Here is a 14,694-nt window from a genome sequence, read left to right as displayed (position 1 = left end):
TTACAAGACCAGTGATATAACCACTTGGCCACAGCTCCACTGACTTGGGTGTCCCTCCCTTTCGATTATACCCCTCCAGGTCTCTCTCAGCCACTCACAGACAGCTTAACGCACTGTGATTGGCTGAGAGAGACCTGAAGGGGTATAATCAAAAGGGAGGGACAGCCAAGCAAGTGGAGCTGTGGCCAAGTGGTTATATCATGGCTCTTGTAGTGCAGAGGTGGCTGGTTCAAATATGCTACTACAAAACAAGCAGTGTGCAAAAACTTTTGATTTCCCTGTTTGGGGAGAAAGCCGGCCATTAAGAGAAGTGCACTTTCGGAGAAAAAGACGGCTATAAAGGGAAGTGCATGTCAGGGACGGCCATCAAGGGAAAATGAACGGCACAGACTTTTTTAATTTGTATGAAGTCTTTCTTCAACATTTATCAAAACAGTATCACAAAATACAGCACTCCATAACATAACTGATCAGCAAGATCCTTTTTTTTTTTTACGAGCTGGCCGACTGGCTTCCCCTCCTAGGAAGGAAATGTTTTAAAGGTTTTTTTGGGTGGGAGGGGGTTGGTGACCACTGGAGGAGTATGGGGAGGTCATCCCCGATTCCTTCCGGTGGTCATCTGGTCAGTTTGGGCATCTTTTTGAGACTTGGTCGTGAAAATAAATAGACCTGTTACAAGAAATTCTACCCACTTCTCCAGCAATTAATATGTTAGACTTGCTGCCCACATTCGCCACGAATTAATATGTTGGAAGAAATGAGTTATTTTGGGGAAAATAGCTCTAGAGCAACTCGCCACTGCTTATAATTTAAGAGCAGGTGCTGTATTTATATTGATTTCTCCACCAATCACCAAAGGTGATAATTGCAATAAATTAAATAAATTAAATATATATTCAGAACACAAAGAGACCGTATTTTTAGCTTCAAAAAGATTGATTTAATATACACTTGCACACGAGAGGTAGGTTTCAAGATCTTTTACAGGTAATCTGTGCTTAAAATAGAACAAAGTAGCAGGTAGATCAAAAGTTGTTACTCACAAGTCCTTGTTACACAGTATGAACAGCATTAGGTAAGCACATGTTTTAGGAACAAGGCTTCAGCGGAGCGGACCCCAAAGAGAGCAGCAGTTTCCAAGAGAGGCAGGTTTCCAGAGGAGGCAGGTCCCAAGAGAGGCAGGTTCCAAGAGCGGCAGGTCCCAAGAGAGAGAGCTGGGCTGTTTCCAGGCCTTTTATAATGTTAGCAGAGAAGCATGGTGTGTGCATGTCTTGGATATTTTGCAAGGCATTATGGTTAATGTAGTCTCATGTCTGCACACGACCCCTGAGTTGGTCTCATGTCTTATGACATCACGGTCTGGATTTTGCTGGCAAATGTCTTTTGATGTCCTGTTCAGTCTCTGGGGCAGATACACATTCCTTTCTGCACATGTCTGGAAGCTGATGGGAGGGGCAGGTATACCTTTGACAAGCAAATGTCCTGTTTATGCTTCCTTTGTTTTATTCAGGTGCCCACCTTAGTCCATCTTTTGTTAGGTGGGAGGACAGAGGAATAGAGTCAATTTAAAACTTTAAAGCAGTCTTAAGTCTTTTGTTTGAGGAATGAGAAAAAACAAGGTGAGGTCCCTGCCACTGCAGCAGTACTTTTGTCTTGTAAATATTCCCCAAAGGGAGAGGGGAGAGGGCTTTTGGAATGAAAGCCAGTTCTGCTGCATTGTATTTTTAAGAGCTGCACAAATATATTGGTGTATATATATAATCCACCAAATATGCTACATATTTCAGTAATAAACTGATACCATTACATTCCCTCTCTTGGCTCCGAGTGAAAATAAATTTTTAATATATTGGAATGAGGAGCCATAAAATGAACTATAAAAGCTAAAATTAAAAAAAAACAACTCTAACAACCTCGTACAGTAGCATAATTTCAAAACAACAATAGCAAAGGTACTGAACTGTTTACATGGGCATGTGTATTGGGAGAGGTGAATCTTTTAATAATGGACATTGAACAGACTGGACCGTGCAGGTATTTTTCCTGCCGTCATCTACTATGTCACATCACTATGAATCTTGGAATATGTCCTTAGCTGGGATATGACTGTTATAAGCTAAAAGACTCATCATTATTACTTTTGTTTGCTCATGACTTACATTTAGGTAGCTAGGGTTAAGTTTTCTGTGGTCAGTTTCATTAGGCTTCCATTCAGTCAGGTGGCAGAGTATGGCTTTGCTCTGGTTTAAAATAGGATTGCAAGTACACTTTATATGACTTCAGCCACACAAGCGTCATTTTGCTCTATTTCCAGAGACCATCTCCTTTTGTGTCACCTGCTCAGGGGCATAGGCTGCTCCCAAGTTTGTGCCACAGGATATCTTACCCAGTATGCTAGCCAAAATCAATAGCATGAGAGTGCACAATTGACCAATTTACCACCGCAATGGGGTGGAACAATGTATTCAGTCATATTTTCAGCGTTTGACATTCCAAGGAAAAATATTCTATGAATGTTTCCTAACACTGTGAATGTTTCCCTATATTTTCTATTTCAGAGGCTACTGTTTCATTAGAAACAAGAAAGACATATGTATGCAATTATAATAATTTACACACAAAACAATTATTCCTATCATTCCTATGCAATAATATTTACTTAATCATTGACCAAATTAAAAAAAACAGAGTCATGGTATAGTGCCATGAACTACCTTTCAGAGAGAAACTTTTTATTCTTCAGAGAGAAACCTTTTATGGGTAATGAGTGTGGTAAAAGGTTACCATATTTATCTGCTTTAGCAGTGTTTAATGTAGCAAATTAATAGACAATACTCATGTGTTTAATGTTGTAAAGAATTTAGAAAAGATATGTTAATTTTGCTTTGCACACAGCCAATATTTCATTCCAGAGAGAGACATTGTGTGCGTTCTGGCTGTAATGTAGAATAAACTAAAAAGGTCAGAAACATTCCCTGTACTGATTGTACCTAATAGATCATGTAAAGAGAAACCTTTGCTCATATTTTCAAATATACACCTGTGAATATATAACCTTAGATAGCAATTGGTAGAACTTAATATATGTCTGTAGCTTGTATAATAATCTTTTCTGTAGCTTGCCTGCCAGTGAAAATGGTCTCTTTTTTTTTTTCTTGGGCAAGGACATGGTACAATGTGAACTAATGGAAGGATTGTTAGTAGGGAGGGTCTATGAATGTCTGTTTATAGTTCTCTGGGTACCCCATAACATAAAACAAACATATAAACATGGAGACCACATGACAAACAAACAAAGAGCTCTATTAGGCCTTTAGGTCTCCGATCGTCCATTCCAGATCCAGGATTGAGCTTAACCTGCAAATAGAACATAAGAGCACGAAAGCAACTTACGCGGCATCCATCTTGGATTTGCCAAAGCATTTTCATTCATTTAGAACACAAAAGCATCATCTGTGGCATCCATCTTGGATTACCACAGCAGTTTCATTTACTATCTCATAAGTAGAACAACATAGATCTGTTTATTTTTAAAATATCCTAGCACCATAAAAATATTAATCTCGTAAGTAGAACAGAATCAGATCTATTTAAAATTAATAAAGCACAAAGAGCACCAAGAGCAGCACCTGCGGCATCCATTTGGATTACCACCGCAGTTTCATTTATTTAGAACTAAGCAACAATTAGCAAAATATTATATGGTTTTTATCTCAAGTAGAACAGCATAGATCCATTTATTTTTAAAATATAAGTAGAACAGGATCGGATCTATTTATTTAGAAATATATCTGAGATAGCCATATATATATATATTAGTTACTAGCACCATTAAATCTTAGATTTAATCTTAGATTTACACTCGAACTCTGAAAAAGACAGAAAAACACATTATACATTAATTTAGCAGGTCACATGGCTCTCCGGTTCTGGTGGGGGGGGGGGGGGGATCCCTCTCTTGTTCACAGTTCCTTCCCATAATCTTATATCATTTTATGCGAGCAGCAGCGTGCAGTGCAGACAGGCTTTACTTTCTTAAGCTTTAGTTTCTTTTCTATAAAAATAAGCATATCTTGTTAATTCACATTAAAGCACAATATTAAGTTTCAGCTCCAGCGGGAGTTACCTATTATAAGGAGGCATTTTTAAAACTTCTTACCCAGTATTTTAGTTTCAACTCCAGTGGGAGTCACTCATCAAAAAAAAAACATTTCTGAATCCTTAGTCAATATTATATAGGTACATCTATTTCTCAAACATACTATAGTCACAATAGAAGCTACATATCATAGAGAGACATTTTAAATTTGACTTATTGCAAAGAGACATTACTAAATCTTATACATTCAAAAGAATAATAGAAGCTACATTTTTAATTAAAAGAACAATAAAAGCAAATTTAAAATTCTTTACAGTGTTACAAAGGGCCATTGCAAAAAAACGTTTTCTATTTTCCGGTCCAACATATTTTCAACTTACAAGTCCTTGTTACAAGCATGCTGTGGTCCAGCTGATTGATGAGCACATGTTGAGGACAGGAGGCATCAGCAGACCCCAAAGAGAGCAGCAGTTTCCAAGAGGAGCAGGTTCCAAGAGAAGGCAGGTCCCAAGAGAGCGAGCTGGGCTGTTTCCAGGCCTTTTATAATGTTAGCAGAGAAGCATGGTGTGTGCATGTCTTGGATATTTTGCAAGGCATTATGGTTAATGTAGTCTCATGTCTGCACACGACCCCTGAGTTGGTCTCATGTCTTATGACATCACGGTCTGGATTTTGCTGGCAAATGTCTTTTGATGTCCTGTTCAGTCTCTGGGGCAGATACACATTCCTTTCTGCACATGTCTGGAAGCTGATGGGAGGGGCAGGTATACCTTTGACAAGCAAATGTCCTGTTTATGCTTCCTTTGTTTTATTCAGGTGCCCACCTTAGTCCATCTTTTGTTAGGTGGGAGGACAGAGGAATAGAGTCAATTTAAAACTTTAAAGCAGTCTTAAGTCTTTTGTTTGAGGAATGAGAAAAAACAAGGTGAGGTCCCTGCCACTGCAGCAGTACTTTTGTCTTGTAAATATTCCCCAAAGGGAGAGGGGAGAGGGCTTTTGGAATGAAAGCCAGTTCTGCTGCATTGTATTTTTAAGAGCTGCACAAATATATTGGTGTATATATATAATCCACCAAATATGCTACATATTTCAGTAATAAACTGATACCATTACAGACCAACCAGCTTATAATCGAAAGTAATCGCCGGCTATTTCCCGACACAAATCGGGATATGGCCGGCGATTTCGCAAAAGCGGCGAAAAGCATATATTCGAAAGCTACATTTGTGATAGCTTTGCTGCTTTCCCTTCGCCTCGCCGGCAAAAGTTCAAAGGGGCGTATTGGCGGCGAAGCAAAGGCGGGACATGGGCAGGCTTGGGCGTGGCTACCAGATGGCCGGCTTTCGCGGATAATGGAAAAATAAAACCCGGCGATAAGCAGTATTTCGCCGGGTTTACTTGGTCCTTTTATTTTCACGACCAAGCCTCAAAAGGTGCCCCAACTGACCAGATGACCACCGGAGGGAATGGGGGATGACCTCCCCTTACTCCCCCAGTGGTCGCCAACCTCCTCCCACACTAAAATTATTAAAATACAAACCTTTTTTGCCAGCCTGTATGCCAGCCTCAAATGTCATACCCAGCACCCAGACAGCAGTATGCAGGTCCCTGGAACAGTTGTTGTTGGTTGCAGTGGACTGCAGAAAGCCAGAGCCAGGCCCATCCCCCCCCCCCACCTGTTCCATTTGTGGTGGGTAATGTTGAGCCCTCCCAAACCCCCCAAAACCCACTGTACCCACATGTAGGTGCCCCCCTTTAGCCCTTAGGGCTAGGGTAATGGTGCACACTTGTGGGCAGTGGGTTTTGTGGGGATTTGGGGGACTCAGCACACAAGGGAAGGGTGCTATGCACCTGGAAGCTAATTTGGTTGTTTATAAAAGATGTTTGAAGTGCCCCCTAGGGTGCCCGGTTGGTGTCCTGGCATGTGAGGGGGACCATTGCACTACAAATGCTGGCTCCTCTCACGGCCAAATGCCTTGGATTTTGCCGGGTTTGAGATCGCCGGCAGTTTTTTTCCATTATTGCGGAAAAACAAAAGTGGCAATCTCAAACCCGGCGAAATCCAACGCATTTCGCCGGGCCACACCGTATTATTGAAAAAAAAGATGGCCGGCCAACTTTTTTGAAAATACGGTTCCGGCCAGCTGTTGCGCCGCCGCCAAAATAGATCGCCGGCGACCTATTTCGCCGGCGACATTCGATTATTCCCCTCCAAGTAAAACCAGCCAAATGCTCGACATCACCAGTTTTCCTTTTTCCATTATCACCTGAAGCCGGCCATCTCGTAAGCACGCCCACATCCCGCCTTCACTACCCTGTCGACACGCCCCCTTGAAGTTTAGCCGCCAGACTCCCATATATACTTAGATTTCTTCCCTTTTTCCCTCATCATGCAGGAGGACAAACACACTACTGGTCTGGGACTCACCCAGCAGCTAATCTGGCTTTTACCTTCCTCCACCTGAGGACTGCACTCTTCTCTGATAGGGCTGAACACTTCCTGCCCTGTACCCTGGGCTAGTTCTTAGTCTCAGAGAACTCTGTACCTGTCTACCAGGCAGGCATCAACTCTCTCCCTCAGTATCTTATTAAAGGACCTCCCTCACTTGTCTGTCTCCCAACAGAGGGCTCCTATCAAAGAGATAATACCAGACACTGACTTTCTCTCTCAGTATCTCACTAAAGCACTACCCTCACTTACCTATCTCCCAGCTGACGGATCCTGCTACAGAGAGAGAATACCAGGCACTGAATGTCTCCCTCAATAACTTGTTAAAGCACCACCCTCACTTGCCTGTCTCCCAGCTGAGAACTCCTGTTCCATAAATGCCTTCACCCTATTTCCTGGGCCTCCACTCATATTTCCTCTAAGGAGTGTCCCAATAAAATGCAAAGAAAATGTCCAAATTTTATTCACCAAAACAAGGAAACTCATCCACATGTATTTATATAGGAAATGCAGTAGTAAACATGACTTCCACGGCACAAAATACAGAATTGGTTTTTAAAGCGTCTGTGATCTTTAAAATTTAAAGCACAAGCAGTATATTCTCAGCACTGCTGTGCATTAACCAATGGGACCCGTTTCACTAAAAAATATACAGCTTCATCAGGGTCTTGAAGTTTAGAGGCAACTAATCTAAAAAGACAAACCAAATGAAAAAAACTAAATACCAAAAAATATACATTTAAAGAAACATATTAAAACCAACAATTTACCACTTACTTTGCAATTCCTATATAAATAGCAAAGACAAACTTTCGTCTTGGCTAGACACTGCTGACATCAGACGCCAAAACCTGGCGCTTTAGTAACATGTGACTTACCCACATTTGAATTTATAACAAAAAAACAATTAAAACTAAACCAAATATACAGATAGTCAAACTAGACAAATATTTGAATTAACAAAAAGTAAAAACATATTAAAACCGCATCTTATTGACACAGAATATTGCATGCGTTAACCAACTTATCAGTGCCCTCTAGTGTTCATCAAAGAATGTTACAATCTTTATTAAAGAAATGCTGCCCATTCAATTTCTTGATTTAAACCTACATTCTTTTAAATTCCTTGCAGTGTTAATTAGACCAGATGAGTGATGATGACTCATCAGCTTTTCTGCTCTTGGTCAAGCCCTCCTGAATCCAGATCCCCCCCCCCCCCCCCCCCATGACTGTCTGGGAATTGTAGTTAAAAACCTTAAAGGAATCCCTGCTTTCAGTTGTCTGAATTCAAATGCTTTTCTACTGCATGATAGGCAGCCCCTGTTCCGGGGCAGAGGGAGCTGCAGCGAACGAACAAAGTTTAGCAAACTTGGAGGAGCAGGCGCGCGCCGCAGCACCCCCCAGTGGCTTGCACCCAGAACGGACAGCCCCCCCTTTGGTACGCCACTGCCAGCAACCGAATTTCGTGTCCGTTACTTGTCCTTGGTCCTTTAAATCTTGCTCTTTTAGCAAGTGCCTTTTAGTGCCAACTTGTGTGAGTATAGCAGACTGATTCTGCATTCAGGATACTTTATCAGGCTGGACAGGAGGGATTTCTTCCCCCCCCCCCTCTTACCATAAATCTTCCTACTGTTCCACAAACTTCTAGATATTTCTCTACTATTCTTCTTAGTTGGTTTTTTTTTTCATTTGTACCCCGCGCTTTCTCACTCATGGCAGGCTCAATGCGGCTTACATGGGGTAATGGAGGGTTAATTGACTTGCCCAGAATCACAAGGAGCTGCCTGTGCCCGAAGTGGGAATTGAACGCAGTTCCTCAGTTCCCCAGGACCAAAGTCCACCACCCTAACCACTAGGCCACTCCTCTCTAGAAGCTTTTAGTGAGAGCATGTGATTTCCTGACAGGTGCTAGGAAACAGCAAGCTCACAGAAAGGCCACAACAGAAATGAGCTCCAATATGTCTGTCTGATCAGGGATAGAGGCCTAGAGACAGGGCCAGTCTTAGCAATTGCGGGGCCCTGTGCAGACCAGTTCGGTGGGCCCCCCTCGGTCCCACCTAGCCTCGCCCCCACTTAGCCCCGCCCCTTGTTGACAAGATGTGTTTTAAAACATTTTTTAAATTTTAAATAAAGACAAATCAAGCAAAACTTGTACAGAAAAACTAATTCAAATATGCACAATGCTATCATAGGAAATGTTTGTGTTTAAAAAGCAAAACCATGTGCATGTAAAGACTGGATAAATGAATTAAAACAAATCCTCATAATTTGTAATACTTTCTAGCAATAATGAAACAGTTATTGAATGTTCACATAGCAAGCAGCCTGAGCCAACAGATTTATTTTCCACTGAACATAATTAACTATGTTTGAACGTGACTGCTAATAGTGTTCTGAACTGGACAATGATAATGATGGCACATTTAGACTGACTGGACAGATCTGCACAAGGAAAACCCTTCCCTCATTAATCAAAACCTTCTTTGTGAAATAGTAATAATAATAAAAAAGGCAAGTGCATTTTTATAATATATTTCATTCCACAAAGCAAAAGGAGCAAGTTCCCACATGCCATTTTTTTTTTTACTTTTCATGTAGGCACAGGAAAAAAAAGAAAAAGGATGTTAAATGCTCCCAGGTTTAAATCTAATTCATGTTTAATGTGGGATAAAATGCCATAAATAAGTAAATAAATAGATGGATAGAAACTCTGAATGTTGAGCACCTAATTCTCATAGCATGATGTCTGTTTAGTGGCCATTTTGTACCAGGAGAAAAAATATCTCTGAACGAATATAATAGTATTAGGGTGTCCCTTTAACCAGCCCCTCCAAACAACACACATATTACCTTGATTTTTTTTACAGTATCCTATCCTCCCCTTAACTCACCTATTCCAGACCTTCTCCCCACTCCCCTGAGCCGCAGGGTGCCATCCTGGCCCATACTTAAAGCCACCCTGGTGGTCTAGCGGAGTCTTCGGAGCAGGAAAGAGCCCCAGTCTTTCCTTCCCGTTGCTGGTGCTGACCCTCTTGCTGCTGCATCTTCTTTAAAATGGCTGGCAAGACTTCCAACCGTGGCCTCACAAGACTTCAGTGGAAGTCTCTCGAGGCCGCTGCTGAAAGTCTCAGCAGCCATTTTTAAAGAGCGATGCGCCAACTAGGGGGTCAGCGCTGGCAGCAGGCAGGAAAGACTGGGGATCTTTCCTGCCCCAAAGACTCTACTAGACCACCAGATTGGCTTTGGGTATGTGCCAAGAGAGCACCCTGTGGCTCAGGGGAGACAAGGAGTCAGATCACGGCAATGGTGGGGAGCGGGAGCGCCACAGGGCCCCTGGAGGTGCGGTGCCCTATGTGACCACCCTGTCACCCTTGCCTAAGATCGGCCCTGGCTAGAGAAGATTGCTGAAATAAAATGCAGGCAGACTCTTCCTATTGGCTCTCAGGGCTGCATAGACTAGCATTTGATACCCTAACATTGAATGAACTGTGCACTGCATGGAGAATTCAGACAGCACAAACTGCTGTTGAAATTCTCATGATGTTACACCTGTCTTTCAAACTCCCACATATTTTTATGATCGTTATTTCTGACATTAATTAAAAATATATGTTTATTGTTATATTTCTCTCAGAAACCATCCAAGGTGGGGAGCTTCTAATACAGCTTTAGCTAGATGGCTTCCAGCAGCTTATGAAGATGGAATCAGTCAGCCCAAAGGATGGAATCCTAACTTTTCCTACTCTGGCTTTCAGCTGCCATTGGTATGATATTATTAAGTGTATTGAGGCATCTCTAAATTTATTGCTTTATAGTGCAGAGTTATAATGGCCATATTTATTCAATAGAAATCAAAACCCTTTGTTCATTATTTTACCTTTTATGACCACCATAAAAATCATTCAAGGATAATGCTGTACATGAATTCTGGGCTGGCTTAAAGGGTAGATGGGTGAGGCACTGGCTCAGGGTTCCCAAGCTTAAGAATGCCAAAAGCCTTCCTTACTGGTTCCACCCTCTGCAATGGTGAAAGCTGAAGACTTTGCTCCTGCTAGTCTCTGCATCTTTGTCTGAACAAGTTGATTAGCAAAACACTTGTATCCAGCAACATCAATAGCTCCACATGGAGTGGAGGAGTGGCCTAGTGTTTAGGGTGGTGGACTTTGGTCCTGGGGAACTGAGTTTGATTCCCTGCACAGGCAGCTCCTTGTGACTCTGGGCAAGTCACTTAACCCTCCATTGCCTGCCGCATAGAGCCTGCCATGAGCGGGAAAGCGCGGGGTACAAAATGTAACAAAAATAATAGCTCATATCATGCTACAATACTAGGGGAAGGGAAGTGAACCTGATGTAGATAGTGGGAGAAGGGATGGTGCAGGGATGGTGCCAATGATGTTGGGAGAAGAGGGTAAACCTGATGCTGATGTTGGGGAGAAGGGAGCTGATTCTGTAGGAGAAAGAGGGGGCTGATGATGCTGAGGGAGCTGATGACACTGATGCTGAGGGTCTGGTGCAGATACTTAGGGCTAGCCTAGGAGAGGGCTGGTGCTCATGCTAATGCTGGGAGCTAGGAGAAGAGGGCTAGTGCTGAGAGCGGGGGGGGGGGGGTGGTACTAGAGGGCTGATGTTAATAGTGGGGTCTGGGAAAAGGAGGGTCTAATATTGGGATAAGGGACATACAAAGGAAAATAGAAAGGGAAAGGCAGAGGGAACGATGCTGGGTTAAAGAGGAGCAAAGGCAGAGTAAATGAATCCTGGAGAAAGAAGTAGATAGGCAGATGCTAGGGAAGGAGATGAAACATTAAGGGGGAGCAGCAGAGCAATGGAGATTGAGATTGGGGATTGGTGAAGGGTATAAGTAGGGTTATGAGACTGAGTGAAGAAATATGGGGAGGGGAGATGGTCTGAAAGACTTGGAGGGTTTGGTAGACAGACAAAAGGGACAGAGAGCTATGGAGAGTGTGAGAGACAAAAGAAGGGGGCAGGTCTTTCAAGGAAATGAGAGAGTGCGAGGTTGGATAGGGGCAAAGACATAGTAACATATACTAACATAGTAAGTGACAGTAGATAAAGACCTGTATAGTCCATCCAGTCTGCCCAACAAGATAAACTCATTTTACATGGTATGTGATACTTTATATGTATACCCGAGTTTGATTTGTCCTTGTCTTTCTCAGGGCACAGACCGTAGAAGTCTGCCCAGTACTGTTCTTGTACTAAGTTCTGAAGCTAACATCGGAGCCCCTTAAATTTACACTCCAGCCCATCCCTTATCTATTCAGTCACAATCAGGGCGTAGACCGTAGAAGTCTGCCCAGCTCCCGTTTTGTTTCCAATTACCGGAGTCACCACCCAATCTCCGCTAAGATTCCACTGAACCATTCCTTCTGAACAGGATTCCTTTGTGTTTATCCCACGCATGTTTGAATTCCATTACCGTTTTCATCTCCACCACCTCCCACTGGAGGGCATTCCACATATCCACCACCCTCTCCGTGAAAAAATACTTCCTGACATTAGGCCTGAGTCTGCCCCCCTTCAACCTCAATTCATGTCCTCTAGTTCTACCACCTTCCTGTCTCCGGAAAAGGTTCGTTTGTAGATTAATACCTTTCAAATATTTGAACGTCTGTATCATATCACCCCTGTTTCTCCTTTCCTCCAAGGTATGCATGTTCAGGTCAGCAAGTCTCTCCTTGTACGGCTTGCAACGCAAATCCCATACCATTTTCATAGCTTTCCTTTGCACCGCTTCCAGTCTTTTTGCATCTTTAGCAAGATTAGATTCAACATACAATTCTAATGAAAACAGACGCCAGATTCAATGTCACCAGATTAAGTCACAGATTTAAAACACTTGGCACAGGTTAAAACACAGTCCAATGAAAACACCTTTAAGACAATTCCAGCATAAAAAGATAAAATCACAGTGCAATATAGGCAACAGGATAGAGACAGATAAGGAACTTATAGAGGTCAGACCCTCTGCAAGTGAAAGGACAGGTTTTATTGTTTGTTTGTTTGTTTGTTTGTTTGTTTGTTTGTGTTAATAGGATAGAATAAAAAGGGGTTGAAATAGAATAAAGGAGTCAATAGTTTATCAGGAAGATGTTAAGAGATATTAAGTACAGGTCACAGGTAATCTCAGTTACCGATCAAACCAAGTCTGAAAATGCCCATTCTTCCCAACAGTCACACTCATTATCAATTCGTGATTAAATCAGCAATGAACTTGATATTATATACTTGATCATGATCCTTCTTTGGTGTTTCTGGGACATAGATCATAGAAGTCCATCCACCTGTCCATATGTTCCAACTACTGGAGTTGCCATCAAAGCCCACTTCAGCCCATCTGAATCTGTCTTGTCATTTGCAGGACCCATTGTAAAAGTCTACCCAGCACTGTCCTTGGTTCCGGCTACTGAAGTTGCCATTGAAGCCCCTTCCAACTCATCCTAGACTGGATTGCTATATACAGAACACAGACCACAAAGTCTGCCCGGCACAGGCATCAGTTCTTCACAGCCAGAGTCGCCATTCAAATGTCACTCACGCATCCTCACAAATGCAGCCATTTAAAAAAGGGAGATGCTGGAGAGGGGATGAATGATGAGGAAGGAGCTGGGTTTGTGAGGAATGAATACAGCGAGTGGAAATGGAAGATTAGAAAGTTGCTAAAAGACAGGAGAAAGAGGAAAGTAAGAAAGAAATAAGAGATATGTGGAGAATAGGAGGACTAAAGAAGTAAAAATAGGAAATGGAAAGCTATTAAGTAGGTGAAAGGTGAAAATAGGGAAACTGAAGGGGGGGATGAAATCTGGCAATAGCCAGATAAGAAGGCAGATGAGAGGAATAGAGAAAAATGATGAAACAGAAAAAGGAAATTAGATCCTGGAAAATGACTTAGAGAAAGAGAGAAACAATAAGGGGAGGCTGTGTTCACATCAGGCTCCTACAATTCAGGCTAAATAATAGACTGTTTCAGTGGTTCCCAAACCTGGTCCTGGAGGCACAGCAGTCAGGTTTTCAGGATATCTACAATGCTCAGTCTATGTTGGGGTTCCAGTCCTGACTTTGAGTTTTCTTTCTTTTCATTGTTTTGTTTGGATAAACGCAACTTTTTGTCTCCCTGCACTTTACAAGCAAGCAGCCTTTCTCTTTGTTGTGATCTGAGCTGGATCTATAACCAAAAAATTAAAATAAAATAAAAAAACATCCAGTGATCTGCATCAATTGGATCATCAAATGACATCAGGATCAGAAACTGCAAAATGATGAAACCATAACTGCAATTCTGTGAGCTGAAGTTCATATCTTCCTTATATTACCTCTAAATTTCTGATATCCTGCTGAATCTCCCTCTGCATTAAACTTCAAAATAATTTCACAGCAGTGAAATACAGTCATTGATCTATGTCTCTAATGAACAGAAGTGCCTGTTAGATATTAGATACTGAACTTTAAAATCAATTTTACCTTGTTTCAAGATTTAAAAGCAGAAAATATAAATAGAATAAGCAGTTCTATAAGACTGATGCCTGACTGACTACATCTCAATTTTCTTAGTAAGTAAACACTTCAAAGGGACTAAGGGCCAGATGCACTAAACTTAACCAGCCTTTAATGAGCCATTAACGAGCAAGTAGTAAACCCTGGCATGCACTAAAGACTTCTCTGAGCCTTTTTCCAAGGACGATAGCAGCTAACGAAAACGGAATGCAGATGAGCAAATTGTGTAGAAACCCTATTGTAATGAGATGCACTACCCTTTTCCAATTGCCTTAACGCTGGAAAATCTAATGAGAGGTCTGTACCTATCATTGGGGCTTCACTATATATTAAAAAAAAAACGAGATGTGCCTATGGATGTCCTTTATGGACATCCTTCACTATATATATATAAAAAAAAAGACGAGCTGTGCCTATGGACATTCTTTATGGACGTCCTTCGCCCCCCCCCCCCCCCGAGCGCCGCCGCTCCCCCCTGCATTGAAATGATAGCTTCCCACAGCCCCGGCCTCCCCACCATCCTCTGCACCCCCGGGGAGGGGAGAGCAGCGGCGATCTCGGGGAGGGGCGGGCGAAGGACATCCATAAAGGACGTCCATAGGCACAGCTCGTCTTTTTTAATATATAGTGAAGG

The 14,694-nt window shown here is 42.2% G+C and overlaps 1 protein-coding gene across 1 annotated transcript in view; it reads left to right on the top strand.

The window, feature by feature from the left end:
* Positions 1-14,694, top strand: part of TPO (thyroid peroxidase) — a 127,618-nt gene that overhangs the window by 21,649 nt on the left and 91,275 nt on the right. The window contains exon 4 of the mRNA XM_030195157.1: positions 10,183-10,312. Coding sequence (XP_030051017.1) covers positions 10,183-10,312 — 130 coding nt within the window. The remainder of the gene's footprint in view (positions 1-10,182; positions 10,313-14,694) is intronic.

Source organism: Microcaecilia unicolor, chromosome 3, assembly GCF_901765095.1.
Source record: "Microcaecilia unicolor chromosome 3, aMicUni1.1, whole genome shotgun sequence".
Taxonomy (NCBI): Eukaryota; Metazoa; Chordata; class Amphibia; order Gymnophiona; family Siphonopidae; genus Microcaecilia; species Microcaecilia unicolor.
This window is presented reverse-complemented; position numbering and strand designations above follow the sequence as displayed.